Source organism: Odocoileus virginianus, chromosome 3 (genome assembly GCF_023699985.2).
Source record: "Odocoileus virginianus isolate 20LAN1187 ecotype Illinois chromosome 3, Ovbor_1.2, whole genome shotgun sequence".
Lineage (NCBI taxonomy): Eukaryota > Metazoa > Chordata > Mammalia > Artiodactyla > Cervidae > Odocoileus > Odocoileus virginianus.
In genome coordinates this window covers 75,668,938-75,683,154 of record NC_069676.1, presented here as the reverse complement: position 1 = coordinate 75,683,154, position 14,217 = coordinate 75,668,938, and the positions used below count along the sequence as shown (strand labels likewise).

At 35.6% G+C, this 14,217-nt stretch overlaps 1 protein-coding gene across 5 annotated transcripts in view; it reads right to left on the bottom strand.

Annotated features, from left to right (window-relative positions):
• The window catches only part of ZFYVE16 (zinc finger FYVE-type containing 16), a 57,677-nt gene that overhangs the window by 8,079 nt on the left and 35,381 nt on the right, over nt 1-14,217 (bottom strand). For all 5 annotated transcript variants that reach the window (XR_011486975.1, XM_020875748.2, XM_020875745.2 and 2 more), the window contains 5 exons: nt 13,747-13,829; nt 12,688-12,792; nt 12,176-12,323; nt 10,943-11,023; nt 11-173 (listed from right to left, as the gene is read on the bottom strand). Coding sequence is in view for 4 of the 5 variants with exons in the window: in XM_020875748.2 (XP_020731407.2) it covers nt 11-173; nt 10,943-11,023; nt 12,176-12,323; nt 12,688-12,792; nt 13,747-13,829 (580 nt within the window). In the remaining variant the exon portion in view is untranslated. The remainder of the gene's footprint in view (nt 1-10; nt 174-10,942; nt 11,024-12,175; nt 12,324-12,687; nt 12,793-13,746; nt 13,830-14,217) is intronic.

Sequence of the window (14,217 nt, the reverse complement as noted above, 5' to 3'; positions counted from 1 at the left end):
AAATGCCTACCCTTTGTTTCCTTTTTCTTCAGAATCTACCCAGCAGATGTCCACATATTCTCTCATGTCCACAGCATCAACTTTCCCACATGTAATTTTAAAGTCTTTTTGTTCTCGTAAAGCTAGCCGCAAGCCATCCATAGTCTCTGGAGTTATTTGTACCATTAAGCCATCTAAAAATGAGAGTTATGTTTCACATTTCTTTTACTCAATATAAACTTATATGTCTATGCCATAAATTTTGCCATCAAAATATGTTCCACAAAAGTTTCAAATCATATTTTAAATCATTTTGATGATTGTTTCCTGTCAGAAAACATCTCTGGACAACAGGAATTACAATACCATGGTTCCTACAGGAATATTCAATAGGTGAGCCCACAACTGTCCAAGCTCTCTAAGGACCACTTCTGCATGGTTACCATTAAACCTACAATGGCCCTTCTGGGCTGAGAAGTCAAAGATAAGGGCTTAGGGAAGACTGAAGTCTGTGGTCAAGACACTAAAAAGGGGAGCACCTGGAGATTGTGTTCAAGGGTCTCTTTGAATCCGTGGACTGGAACTGAGGACACAATAGTGACCCTGGATGAGGCCCAAGAGAAAACAGCTATTATGCAGTTGGGAACAGAATAGAGATACTAGAATTCAAACAATGTTAGGAGATATTGGTAGTCTCAGTTCAGTTCAGTTCAGTCCAGTCACTCAGTCAGGTCCGACTCTGTGACCCCATGAATCACAGCATGCCAGGCCTCCCTGTCCATCATCAACTCCCAGAGTTTACCCAAACTCATGTCCATAGAGTCGGTGATGCCATCCAACCATCTCATCCTCTGTCGTCCCCTTCTCCTGCCCTCAATCTTTCCCAACATCAGGGTCTTTTCAAATGAGTCAGCTCTTCGCATCAGGTGGTCAAAGTACTGGAGTTTCAGTTTTAACATCAGTCCTTCCAATGAACACCCAGGACTGATCTCCTTTAGGATGGACTGGCTGGATTTCCCTGCAGCCCAAGGGACTCTAAAGAGTCTTCTCAAACACCACAGTTCAAACACACCAATTCTTTGGTGCTTAGCTTGCTTTATAGTCCAACCCTCACATCCATACATGACCATTGGAAAAACCATAGCCTTGACTAGACAGACCTTTGTTGACAAAGTAATGTCTCTGCTTTTTAATATGCTGTCTAGGTTGGTCATAACTTTCCTTCCAAGGAGTAAGCGTCTTTTTATTTCATGGCTGCAGTCACCATCTGCAGTGATTTTGGAACCCAGAAAAATAGTCAGCCACTGTTTCCACTGTTTCCCCATCTCTCTAAGTGACGGGACAGGATGCCATGATCTTAGTTTTCTGAATGTTGAGCCTTAAGCCAATTTTTTCACTCTCCTCTTTCACTTTCATCAAGAGGCTCTTTGGTTCTTCTTCACTTTCTGCCATAAGGGTGGTGTCATCTTCATATCTGAGGTTATTGATATTTCTCCCTGCAATCTTGATGCCAGCTTGTGCTTCATCCAGCCCAGCGTTTCTCATGATGTACTCTGAGAAACTCATATAAGTTAAATAAGCAGGGTGACAATATATAGCCTTGATGTACTCCTTTTCCTATTTGGAACCAGTCTGTTGTTCCATGTACAGTTCTAACTGTTGCTTCATGTCCTGCATACGAGTTTCTCAAGAGGCAGGTCAGGTGGTATGGTATTCCCATCTCTTTCAGAATTTTCCACTATTTATTGTGATCCACACAGTCAAAGGCCAAGGCATAGTCAATAAAGCAGAAACAGATATTTTTCTGGAACTCTCTTGCTTTTTTGATGATCCAGTGGATGTTGGCAATTTGATCTCTGGTTCCTCTGCCTTTTCTAAAACCAGCTTGAACACTGGTAGTCTAGACCAACCAAAATAGATAATAGAACCTCATTAACCTGAACTATGAGCCAAGAGAGAGCCCTTACAAAACCTACAAGCAAAAGAGATTTTGAAAATGAGTCCTGCCAGACTGTAAATACCTTATGATATCCACAGACCCATCTATTACAAAAATACAAAATAAAGACTATAGAGGCTTAAGGTAAACAGATATGAAAATGCCAGCTTAAATATAAATAAGCTTTCTTCAGCAAAAGCTAACAATCTAAAGTCTCTTGAGCATATCAATGACAGTACATAATAAAAAATTACCAGACAGTGGCAGGACACTGTAAGCCCCTGTAAAACTGGAAGGACTGATGCTGAAGCTGAAACTACAATACTCTGGCCACCTGATGTGAAGAACTGATTCACCAGAAAAGACCCTGATGCTGGGAAAGATGGAAAGTGGGAGAAGAAGGCGACCAAAGAGGATGAGATGGTTGGATGGCATCACTGACTCGATGGACCTGAGTTTGAGCAAGCTCCAGGAGTTGGTGATGAACAGGGAAGCCTGGCGTGCTGCAGTCCACAGAGTCGAAAAGAGTAGGACACAACTGAGCAACTGTACTGAAAAAACTGAAATTAACCATAAGATGGCCAAAACATTGGATTTAATACAAAAAAACTTTAAAATACTGAAATATCTGTTCTAAAATATATTCAAACACCTAAAGAAAAATACATTCAAAGAATGGAAAAGCAAATATCAGCTAAATGAATAAACAGATTTTTTTACAATCTTAATGGAGAAATAGAAACTGGGAAACCCTCCCTCCAAATTCTAGGACTTTAAAGTATAATCCAACTGAAATAGAAACCTTAATGGACAGGTTCAATAGTACATTGAAGATGGCAAAAGAAAGAATCAGAGAACATAAAGGTCAACAAATATGATCAAATCTGAAGAACCCAGAGAAAAACGAGGAAAATAAAAAGAGTATCAAAGACGTGTGTGTGTGTGTGTGTGTGTGTGTGTGTGTGTTAGCCGCCTGGTCATGTCCAACTCTTTGTGACTTACGGACTATATGTAGTCCACCAGGCTCTTTTGTCCATGGGATCTCCGAGCAAGAATACTGGAGTGGGTTGCTATTTCCTGCTCTACAGGATGATACAAAACAGCCTAACATAGATATGGATATACATATACACACACATATACATAGATATATATCTCCCAGAAGGAGAAGAAAGATCAGAACATTTTTTAAAATGGTTATGAAATTCCCCAAATTTGATGAAAAATATTGACACACACATCGAAAGAGTGCAACAAACACCAAATATGGAGCTCAATAAATGCCAAATAGGATAAATACAAAGAAAACCACATTGAGGCACATCACAGTAAAACTGGCGAAAAACCAAAGATAGAGGCTATCCTGAAAACAGACGAGAAAAAGGGCACATTAAATACAAGGAAAAATTAAAAAATTATGCTGAAACTCCAATACTTTGGCCACCTGATGTGAAGAACTGATCCATTTGAAAAGACCCTGATGCTGGGAAAAATTGAAGGCGGGAGGAGAAGGGGACGACAGAGGATGAGATGGTTGGATGGCATCACTGACTCAATGGACATGAGTTTGAGTAAACTCCGGGAGTTGATGATGGACAGGGAGGCCTGGCCTGCTGCAGTCCACAGGGTTGCAAAGAGTCGGACATGACTGACCAACTGAACTGATTACTGCCTTCACTAGAAACAATGAAGGCCAAAAAAAAAGAAGTGACATCTTTAAAGAAAATAAGAGTTTCAAAGAAGAATTTTATATCTAGGGAAAATACTCTTAAAAAATGAGAATGAAATAAAAACTGTTTCAGAAAAATGAAAGGTAGACAACTTTAGATAAATTAAAGCCTTCCAACTTGTATTACAAAAAGTACTAAAGACTTCTGGTGTCTGCTCCAACATGTAAAGAGTGTGGAAATATGTCAGTTCCACCTTCACAATAAGAAAAAGGCTGAAAAATAAATATTAGGAATAAACCTAACTTCTACTCAATAAGGGCTTTCCTGGCAGCTCAGCTGGTAAAGAATCTGTGTGCAATGCAGGAGACCCTGGTTTGATTTCTGGGTCGGGAAGATCCACTGGAGAAGGGATAGGCTACATGCTCCAGTATTCTGGCCCAGAAGGTCCCATGGACAGAGGAATCTGGTGGACTACATACAGTCCATGGGGTCAAAAAGAGTTGGACACGACTAAGTGACTTTGGGCTTCCTTTTTAGCTCAGAATTCCATGGACTGTATATTCATGGGGTCACAAAGAGCTGGACACGACTGAGAGACTTTGACTTCCAGTGACTTTCTACTCAATAGAGTACTGGAAATCCCAGCCACAGCAATCATACAAGAAAAATAATAAAGGGATAAAAGTTGGAAGGAAAGAAGTAAAATTGTCATTATTTGCAGATAACATGATAGTCAGCATAGGAAATCCTAAAAACTCCACACAAAAACTATTAAGACTGATAAATGAATTCAACAAGGGACCAGGATACAAGATTACCATACAGAAATATGTTGCATTTCTTTAAACTATCAATGAAATATCAGAAAGTTAAAAAAAAAAAATCCCTTCTTTTAAAAATTGCACTAAGAAAAATACCTATGAATAAACCTGACCAAGGAGGTGAAAGACTTATCCACTGAGAAGTATAAACATTGATAGAGGAAACTGAAGATGATTCAAAGAAATTGAAAGATATTCCATGCTCTTGGACTGGAAGAATTAATATTGTTAAAACAGCCATACTTTCAAGGCAATCTATAGATTTAATGTGATCTCTACTAAAATACACATCACATTTCTCACAGAACTTTAACAAATAATCCTAAAATTTATATGGAATCACAAAGACCCAGAATTTCCAAAGAAATCCTGAAAAAAGAACAATCTTGGGAGACATAAGCCTCCCAGACTTTGGACAATACTATAAAGCTATGGTATCAAAACAATATGGTAATGGCACAAAAACAGACATATGGATCAAGAGAACAAAAGATCAGCGCCTAGAAATAAACCCACACACCTACAATCAATTAATCTTTGACAAAGGAGGCAGGACTGCACAATGAAGAAAAGAGTTTCTTCAAGACAGGGTGCTGGGAAAGTCAGACACCTCATGTAAATCAATGACACTAGAACACTCCTCACACCATATGCAAAAATAAACTCAAAGTGGTTTGAAGACCTAAATATAAGACATGACACTATAAAAATCCTAGGAGAGAACACAGGCAAAACATTCTTAGACACAAATCATAGCAATCTTTTCTTAGGTCAGTCTGCCAAGACAAAAGAAAACAAAGCACATATAAACAAACAGAACCTAATCAAATTCAAAGTTCAAATTCAAACAGAACCAAATCAAAATCAAATTCAAACAGAACCAAATCAAAATCAAAATGCAATTTTTGCACAGCAGAGAAGCCATAGACAAAATGGAATGGGAGAAAATATTTACAAATGATGCAACTGTCATAGGGTTAATTTCCAAAATATACAAACAGTTCATATAGCTCAATATCAAACAAACAACTCAATCAAAAAAAGGGCAGAAGACCTAAACAGACATTTTTCCAAAGAAAACATACAGGTGGCCAACAAGCACATGAAAAGATGCTCAACACTGCTAATTATTAGAGAAATGCAAATCAAAACTACCATGAGATAGCACCTCACACAAGTCAGAATGGCTACTATCAAAAGTTTACAAATAATAAATGTTGAAGAGGGTATGAAGAAATGGGAACACTCTTATACTATTACAAGCATATTAACTGGTGCAGCCATTATGGAAAAGAGCATGGAGGTTTCTTAAAAAACTAAAAATAGAACTCCAATAAATAAATAGATCCAATAAGGCCATTCCTGGGCATATATCCAAAAAAGAGAAAAAGTCTTAATTCAAACAAAAATACATGTATCCCAATGTCCATAGCAGCACTATTTAAAATAGCAAAGACATGGAAGCAATCTAAGTATCCATCAACAGATGAATGGTAAAGACGTTGCATATATACAATGGAATATTACTCAATCATAAAAAAGAATGAAATATTCCCATTTGCAGCAACATGAATCTACAGATTATCATACTAAGTGAAGTCAGAGACAAATATTATTTATCACTTACATATAGAATCTAAAAAATAATACAAATGAAGTTACTTACAAACAGAAACAGACAAACAGACATGGAAAATAGGCTTATAGTTACAAAGGTGAAAGGGAGAGGTGGGATAAATTAGGAGTATGGGATTAACAGATACACACTAATATATATATAAATAACATGTATTTACTGTATAACACAGGTAACCATATTATCTTTGATAACCTACAATGGAAAAAAACCTGTAAAAAAATATAATATGTAAAAAAGATACATACAACTGAACACTGTGCTGTACACCTGAAACTAATATTATAAATCAACAATATTTCAATTTTAATTTTTTAGTATTAAAATTAAATTTAAAAATTTAAAAACTGAACAAATGTAAAATGAATAACTCTTAGATCTATCAAAGAATTGAGGTCACAGGGCAAACTGCTGCCCTGAAAAAAGGAACAAAATCAAAACCTATCATTAAAAAATCCAACAAAAATAAAACAGGTTTTTCCTTATTCCTTATCACATACAATGTGATATAAGAAATACAACTGAATATATCACATTCCATCATCAGAATGACAGATATGGCACACAAAATTGAGTCATAAAGCTCACTCATTTTTGCATGAGAATCCCTTGGAAAATGCCCTGGACAGAGGAGCCTGACGGGCTACTGTCCATGAGATCACAGAGTTGGACACAACCGAGCGATTAACACCAACAATGGAAACATGGCTTCCCAGGCGGCTCAGTGATAATCAACCTGCCAATGCAGAAGATGCAAGAGATATGGGTTTCATCCCTGGGTTGGGAAGATCCGCTGGAGAAGGGAGTGGCACAGGCTCCAGTATTCTTGCCTGGAAAATTCCATGGACAGAGAAGTGTGGCAGGCTACAGTCCATGGGGTTGCAAAGAGTTGGACCAGGCTGAGTGCATACACATGCACGCATGTGCGTGCGCATGCACACACACACACACACACACAGACACAGAAAAACAGATCTAGACAAGAACATTTGCAGTCACTGTTTCTACTGGAAGTCCTAGCCAATAAACAATAAACGAAAAAGGCATAGGGGCTCTAAAGAAAGATGTGAAACTACCATTATTAATATATACTATACTTAATTATATAAAAAACTCTACAAGAATCTACAGGCAAATTATTCAAATAACACAAGTTTAGCAATACAGCTGGTTATAAGATAAAAATACACAAATCAATTAGTTTAACTTCTATGTACCAGCAACAAAATAGATAAAAATTTTAATTTAAAAAGATGCAAGAATACATTAAAAGGATCATATACCATGATCAAAGGGGATTTGTCCCAGGGATGCAAGGATTTTTCAGTATCTGCAAATCAATCAATGAAATACACAACATTAACAAATTGAAGAATAAAAGCCATATGACCATCTCAGTAGATGCAGAAAAAGCTTCTTACAAAATTCAAGATACATGTACGATAAAAACTCTTCAGAATCTGGGCAGAGAGAAACATACTTCAACATAATAAAGATGCCATCCAAAAACTACTGGAGCTCATCAATGAATCTGATAAAGTTGCAGGATACAAAATACACAAAAATTTATTTCATTTCTATGCACTAACAAGCTATCAGAAAAAGAAATTAAGGAATTATCCCTTTTACAGCTGCATCAAAAAGAATAAAATACCTAGGGTATTTTTTTTCCCCCACCCTAGGGTATTTTTTTTTTTTTTCAGTCTTCAAATATTTTTTATTGGAAGGCCATGCATTGCCTTCATTTATTGTATTTCAAATCACTGTACATTTACTTTTGTGAAAACACTGCCTGCATTTTCTAGTACAAAAAAACCCTAAAAATTGTTTCAGGAATGTAGAGAAATATCCAACTTAAATAGGGAAAAAGTGCACCATAATTACTGCTGCACTGCAGTCATTTCTGCATTTCACCCTAGGGTATTTTTATAAGAATAAAATAAAAAAAACCTACCTGAGAAAGTAAAAGACTTCTACTCAGAAAACTGTAAGACACTGATCAATTGAAGATGACATAAACATAGATGTGTTCACAGACTGGAAGAATTAATATTGTTAAAATGACCACACTGCCCAAGGCAATCTACAGATTCAATGTAATCCCTATCAAGATACCCAGGTTATTTTTCACAGAACTAGAACAAACAATTTTCAAATTTGCATGGAAACATAAAAGACCCAAACAGCTAAAACTATCTTAAAGAACAGAACTGGAGGAATCATGCTCCCTGACTTCACACTATACTATTTAATACAAAGCAACAGCAATCCTCAAAACAGTATGGTTCTGGCACAAAAACAGAACCACAGATCAATGGAATAGAATAGAGAGCTCAGAAGTAAATCCATGCAATTGTGGTTAATCAATTCACAACAGAGGCAAGAACATATTCAGTGGAGCAAAAACAGTCTCTTCAATAAGCAGTGCTGGGAAAAGTAGACAGCAACATGTAGAAGAATGGAACTAGAATATTCTCTAATACCATGTACAAAAAGAAAAAAAAACACCCTCAAAATGGATGAATGACCTAAATGTAAGATCAGAAACCATAAAACTTCTAAGAAAGAAAAAGGCTAAGCACACTTTGACATAAATTGTAGCAGTATTTTTTTGGATCTGTTTCCTAAAGCAAAGGAAAATAAAAGCAAAAATAAACAAATGGGAACTAATTAAGCTTAAAAGCTTTTGCACAGCAAAGGAATCCATTGAAACGACAAAAAAACAAGCTACCAAATGGTAGAAAATATTTGCAAGGATAAGGAATTAATATCTTAATGGCTCATACAACTCAACATCAAAAAACAAAACAACCTGATTAAAAGTGGACAGAACACACACACAATGGAATACTACTTAGCCATGAAAATAATGACAAGAATTCTAACAAGAAGAATGGACTTGGAGGGTATTACATCAACTGAAGTTAAGTCAGAGAAAGACAAATACTGTATCATATTACTTATATGTGGAATCTAAAAAATAAAACTAGTGAATGTAACAAAAAATACAAACTCATGGATACAGAGAACAAACTAGGGGTTACCAGTGGGGAGAAGTAAGCATGAGGGGCAACAAAGGTGTAGGAGATTAAAAAATACAACCCAGAATGTGTAAATTGAATAAGATATAAGGATATATTGTACAGCAAAGGGAATACAGCCAATACTTTATAATAACTATAAATGAATATAACCTTTAAAACTTGTGAATCACTTTGTTGTACACTTGAAGCTTACATAATATTTCATATCAACTCTACCTCCATAAAAAGTAAATATAAAAAATTATAATGGCATTTATATTACACTAAAATTAAAATAAATACTATTTACATCAGCAATAAGATCAATAAGGAATGAATTAAGAAAAGATACTCAAATCATACAGAAAAACTAAAAAATTTTATTGGAAGAAATATTATTAAGTATTATGTAAATAAATTGAAGGTACCCAATGTACATGGATAAGAACAATGAAAATAGAAAATATGCCAATTTTCTCAAAATAAAAGTAGCAATTTAACACAATTACAATAAAAAGTCCAATAGACCTTCTAAACCTGACAAGCTGATCCTAAAATTAACATGATAAAGGACTTAAAACTGGCCAGAGCACTACTAAAATGAGGAATAAGGCCTGTGTGTGGCATCAGAGATAGGGAGAGTTCCTATAAAGCTATGTAACTGAGATAGCATGGAGGATGATATTAGTGAAAATGAAGACTAAGAACCTCTGAAAATACTCCATAAAAAGGACAAGGAAACTAATAAAGTGGCAGAAGCTACTTTTTTGAAACTCTGGAAATTAACCAAAGACTTGTACCAATCTGGAGAGTATTTATAAGAAGAATGGCGGAATTGTGATTAAAAACAGCAAGCTTTGTGTCATTTTAACTTTCCGAGTCCCCTCCCCTCCTTTCCAGTTTAGCATTAGCCTTAAAAACCAACAGTCAGCAATCATAGTAAAAACCAGCAGCTTGGTATACACTGGAGAGGGCAAATGGGGCTAGAACTCCTTCAAAATTTCATTACCGGAGAACTGTCATTTTTTGACTGGTCAGGTGGTTTCTGGAAGACTCCTCCCTAGGAGACTCGGTATACAATGTCTTTATTTGACTGGACTCTTAAGCTTGCCCTGTGGAAAGTAAGTCTTTTCTCAGGGAGCATCTGTCAAAAACAATTAGCAGCCAGTGATCAACATCATAGCTGCCTGTGGCAGCAGATAATAGTAGAGGCAAACAACAGGCCAAGCAAATACTTACAGGAAAATCTGGGGAATAAGATGTCCATAAGTACTTTGAAAGGCTCTACCACATACCTGGGAGCTCAGGAGGCCTCATGCATGTGCAATACAGTGCACGCCCAGGGTGTGTGTATGCTAAGACCAGACCTGAAAAGACCTTAAGCTCTCACCTCAGACTGACCTTTAGGTTATAAACAAACAAGAAATGCAGGTTAAGGCAGAGTTGTCAGGCTTGAGCTAGACCCAAATATTAGTCATGTTCTAGCTCTTGGCTGCAGAGAAGGCAATGGCACCCCACTCCAGTACTCTTGCCTGGAAAATCCCATGGACGGAGGAGCCTGGTAGGCTGCAGTCCATGGGGTCTCGAAGAGTCGGACATGACTGAGCGACTTCACTTTCACTTTTATGCACTGGAGAAGGAAATGGCAACCCACTCCACTGTTCTGGCCTGGAGAATCCCAGGGATGGGGTCGCACAGAGCTGGACACGACTGAAGTGACTTAGCAGTAGCAGTTCTTGGCTGAGTGATGCTTCACTTAAGTTTGAGGTATTATACTTTGTAACTTACATATATTCCTTTGTAAGTATCAAATACATTTTTAAAAGGAGATAGAAAACATCTTTACATTAAAGCAATCTTAAAGAAATTCATACCTTCAACTATGCTGGACTTAGCAAGAAATCCTGAGGATGCTTTTAGAGCTCCATTGAATACCACAAAGCTTGCACCTGTCACTGATTAAAAAAAAAACCAATAATAATGTTTTAAACTGCTCTTTTTATGGTATATGATATTTGTTAAATGCATGGTCAGAGAAGTTCTGCCATGCCACATAGTGCAGCCAAGGGTAAAAAAAGTAGAAGAAAGGTGTGTGTATGGAGGGGTACTGCTTAAATATACACACAAACAACAAGTCTCTGAAAGGATATACCAAAAATTGATAATGTTGGTTTGGTTGTCTGTAGGGAGTAGAAAAAGGTAGTCTGGGGGTCTAGGGAGGAAAGGAGATTTTGCAGTGTAAATACTTATACCCTGTGAATTTTTTACTACATAAGTATTTATCAAATAAATGTTAAATTCTTAAATTTTAATTTAAAATTAATTTTAATGAAAAAGATGTCAATGGTATGTTAAAAAAGGCACAATATAAAGTATCTAGTATAAAATCATCTAATTAACATATATATCAATATAAGAAGGAAGTATCTTAAAATGTTAACAAAGGCTGTATCTCACACTTTTTTCTTTTTACTACTCCTTGAAACATGTTTTCCAAGCTTACTACAAATAAGCATACATACTTTTATAATCAGAGGAAAAAATTTTATTAGCAGCCAGAATGTCTATTTTAAATGTGTTATCTTATAATAATGTATAAATTTTATGGAATACTTACTTCTACTTAACTCAATTTGTTAGGATCTGTATCGCTAGGATTTGGTAATCGCAGCAGTCATTGAGACCATTCAGCCGAGTAATGTAATCTTTATCATTTTTACATTCCTGGACACTTAAGAGTTTTATAAATCATTCCTACACTTATCTACCCTGTGCTTCCTGCTAATAGGAGTTGCAGCACAGCTTGCAAAACACTCTGGCAAAAACACTCCAGAGAACCCACTATATGAGACACACTAAACCTGAAGACATCAAAATAAATACTGTACTCTAAGTCTTTAACCCTAATGTTGCCCAAGATAAAAAAAACACACACACACAAATTAGAAGCAATTTTTTTCTATTTGTATAGCTAAATATTTAATGTTACTGTTTCATCATCTTCAATTCAGCAAATAAGTAAAACATCTATATATATATTTCCTCTTTGAAAGGAATTCTATTTTTTGAGATGGTTTTATGAATCAACACTAGGAACCAATACTCACCTTTTCTAGGATGGCCAGTAGCACTGTTGGCCTGTGTCTGATAAACTCCATCATTCTGTATACAGACTAGATGAGAATCTGCTTCTGTACTAAAACTAGCTCCAATGCTAATGACATGCTCATTAGAAGAATTTATTACTTTCATTACCTAGGGAAAAAGTACTCATTTAGAAACATTTTTAACATTTTTTGTCTTTATTAGTTGCAATAATTCAAAGAGTCATATTTCTGACCACCTTTATCAAGCTTTTAGTCTGGACAACTCCCTGAGAATGAGTCAGAAACAAATGTTTTAAGATAAAATTACCTCAATTAAAAAACAGACAAAAATAGTAAGAAAAAGAAAAAATAGAATTAAACATATCCTCTATTAGGAAACAAATCTTAAATTTCAACAATAACTTTATCCTGTCATATATTAGTCCAATTCAGAACAAGAAATTTAACATACTTCTAAAGAAATCTAATGTTTAATATTATTTTCAAAACTTGAATCAAGTAATTATACTTACATCATTGTATTTTTTCCGAGGTATTTTTATGCAGCTCTTCCCCATTTCCATATGAATCAACAGCTGATCTATATTATGCAAGGTATACTGGTAATTTCGAAGGTCCTACATAAAACAATGGTATTTCATAAAACTCATACTACTATTCATGAACATTTACCCATTCATTAAATCCTTTTTTTAAAGAGTTATCTGTCATTTTTAAACTTATCATACATAACTATCAAAATGCCATCCAGAAAGCAATGCCAACTTCACAAACAAACTAATCCTTCCAGCTACTTAATAATAATATAAAAAATATTCTCAGGAAGAACTCGAGTATTTGAGGGTGATCTATTCTTTTCTTTGGGGCTTCCCTGGTGGCTCAGATGGTAAAGAATCTTCAATGTGGGAGACCTGGGTTCAATCCCTGGGTTGGGAAGACCCCATGGAGAAGGAACTGGATACCCACTCCAGTATTCTTGCCTGGAGAATTCCACGGACAGAGGAGCCTGGCGGGCTATAGTCCATGGGGTCACAGAGTCAGACACCACTGGATGACTAACACTTTCACTCCTCTTTCCAGTTATACATCTTCCAAAATAGGTCTTCTAACTGAACATTTATAAATAAAAGCAAGTCCACTGAAATACTTTTCTATAATAAAAGGTAAACACAAACTTAGAGAAACTGGAGTACAAGGGGACCAGAAATCATCTAATCCAACAGCTCCTAGTAAAAATGAGATGACTTAGGCCAGCTTGCTCAACAAACTGACTCACTGTACTCTTACTAAAACTTCAACAACTGTGTAAATCTCACATTACCTAAATGTGTAAGCACTGCAGCTGAATAAATCATAGGCAATTTAAATCAGGTATACATAAATGAAGTAATGTGTTCTAAAAGCACTTCATCAAAAAAGCTCATTTATGTTAAATAAATTAGGATTTATTATAAATGAACTTTCATTATAACAAATATGCCAAATTAAAATAGAAAAATAAATAAAATTTGCTAAATTAATTTTTTAAGTAACAATATAATAATACTTAATAAAACAGTTCAATTACTCACAACAAGTAAGTTCATAATAGTGTGTCCTATTTCTCCAAAAAGAGGTTTTCGGCCTCTGATACTTGTTAAAGGAGCAGGATATGCTATATATAAGAATAGAAAACTGGTTACCATCAACAAAAACCAAAAGAAGCCTTGAATTTATTACTGCTAATTCTCATTTTTCAAAATTTATGAATAAATACCACTTATTCTGATCTTTGGGGAGAGTAAGAGATGACGCTAACCCATATTGTGTATGTACTAGATGCTACACTGAACTGGGACCTCTATATATGGTGTCCTATTTAAATTGCATTAACAACCCAATTAGGCAAGTATATCTACACTTACTTTACAAATGGGAAGTAGAGACAGAGATTAATAACCCTGCTTGTGGTTTCTGAGCTAATAACTATTAAAAGAGATATGTAACCAGGATTGCCCAAAGCAAGCCAAAGCACTTAATCTTTTCATCATACATGTTGCTTA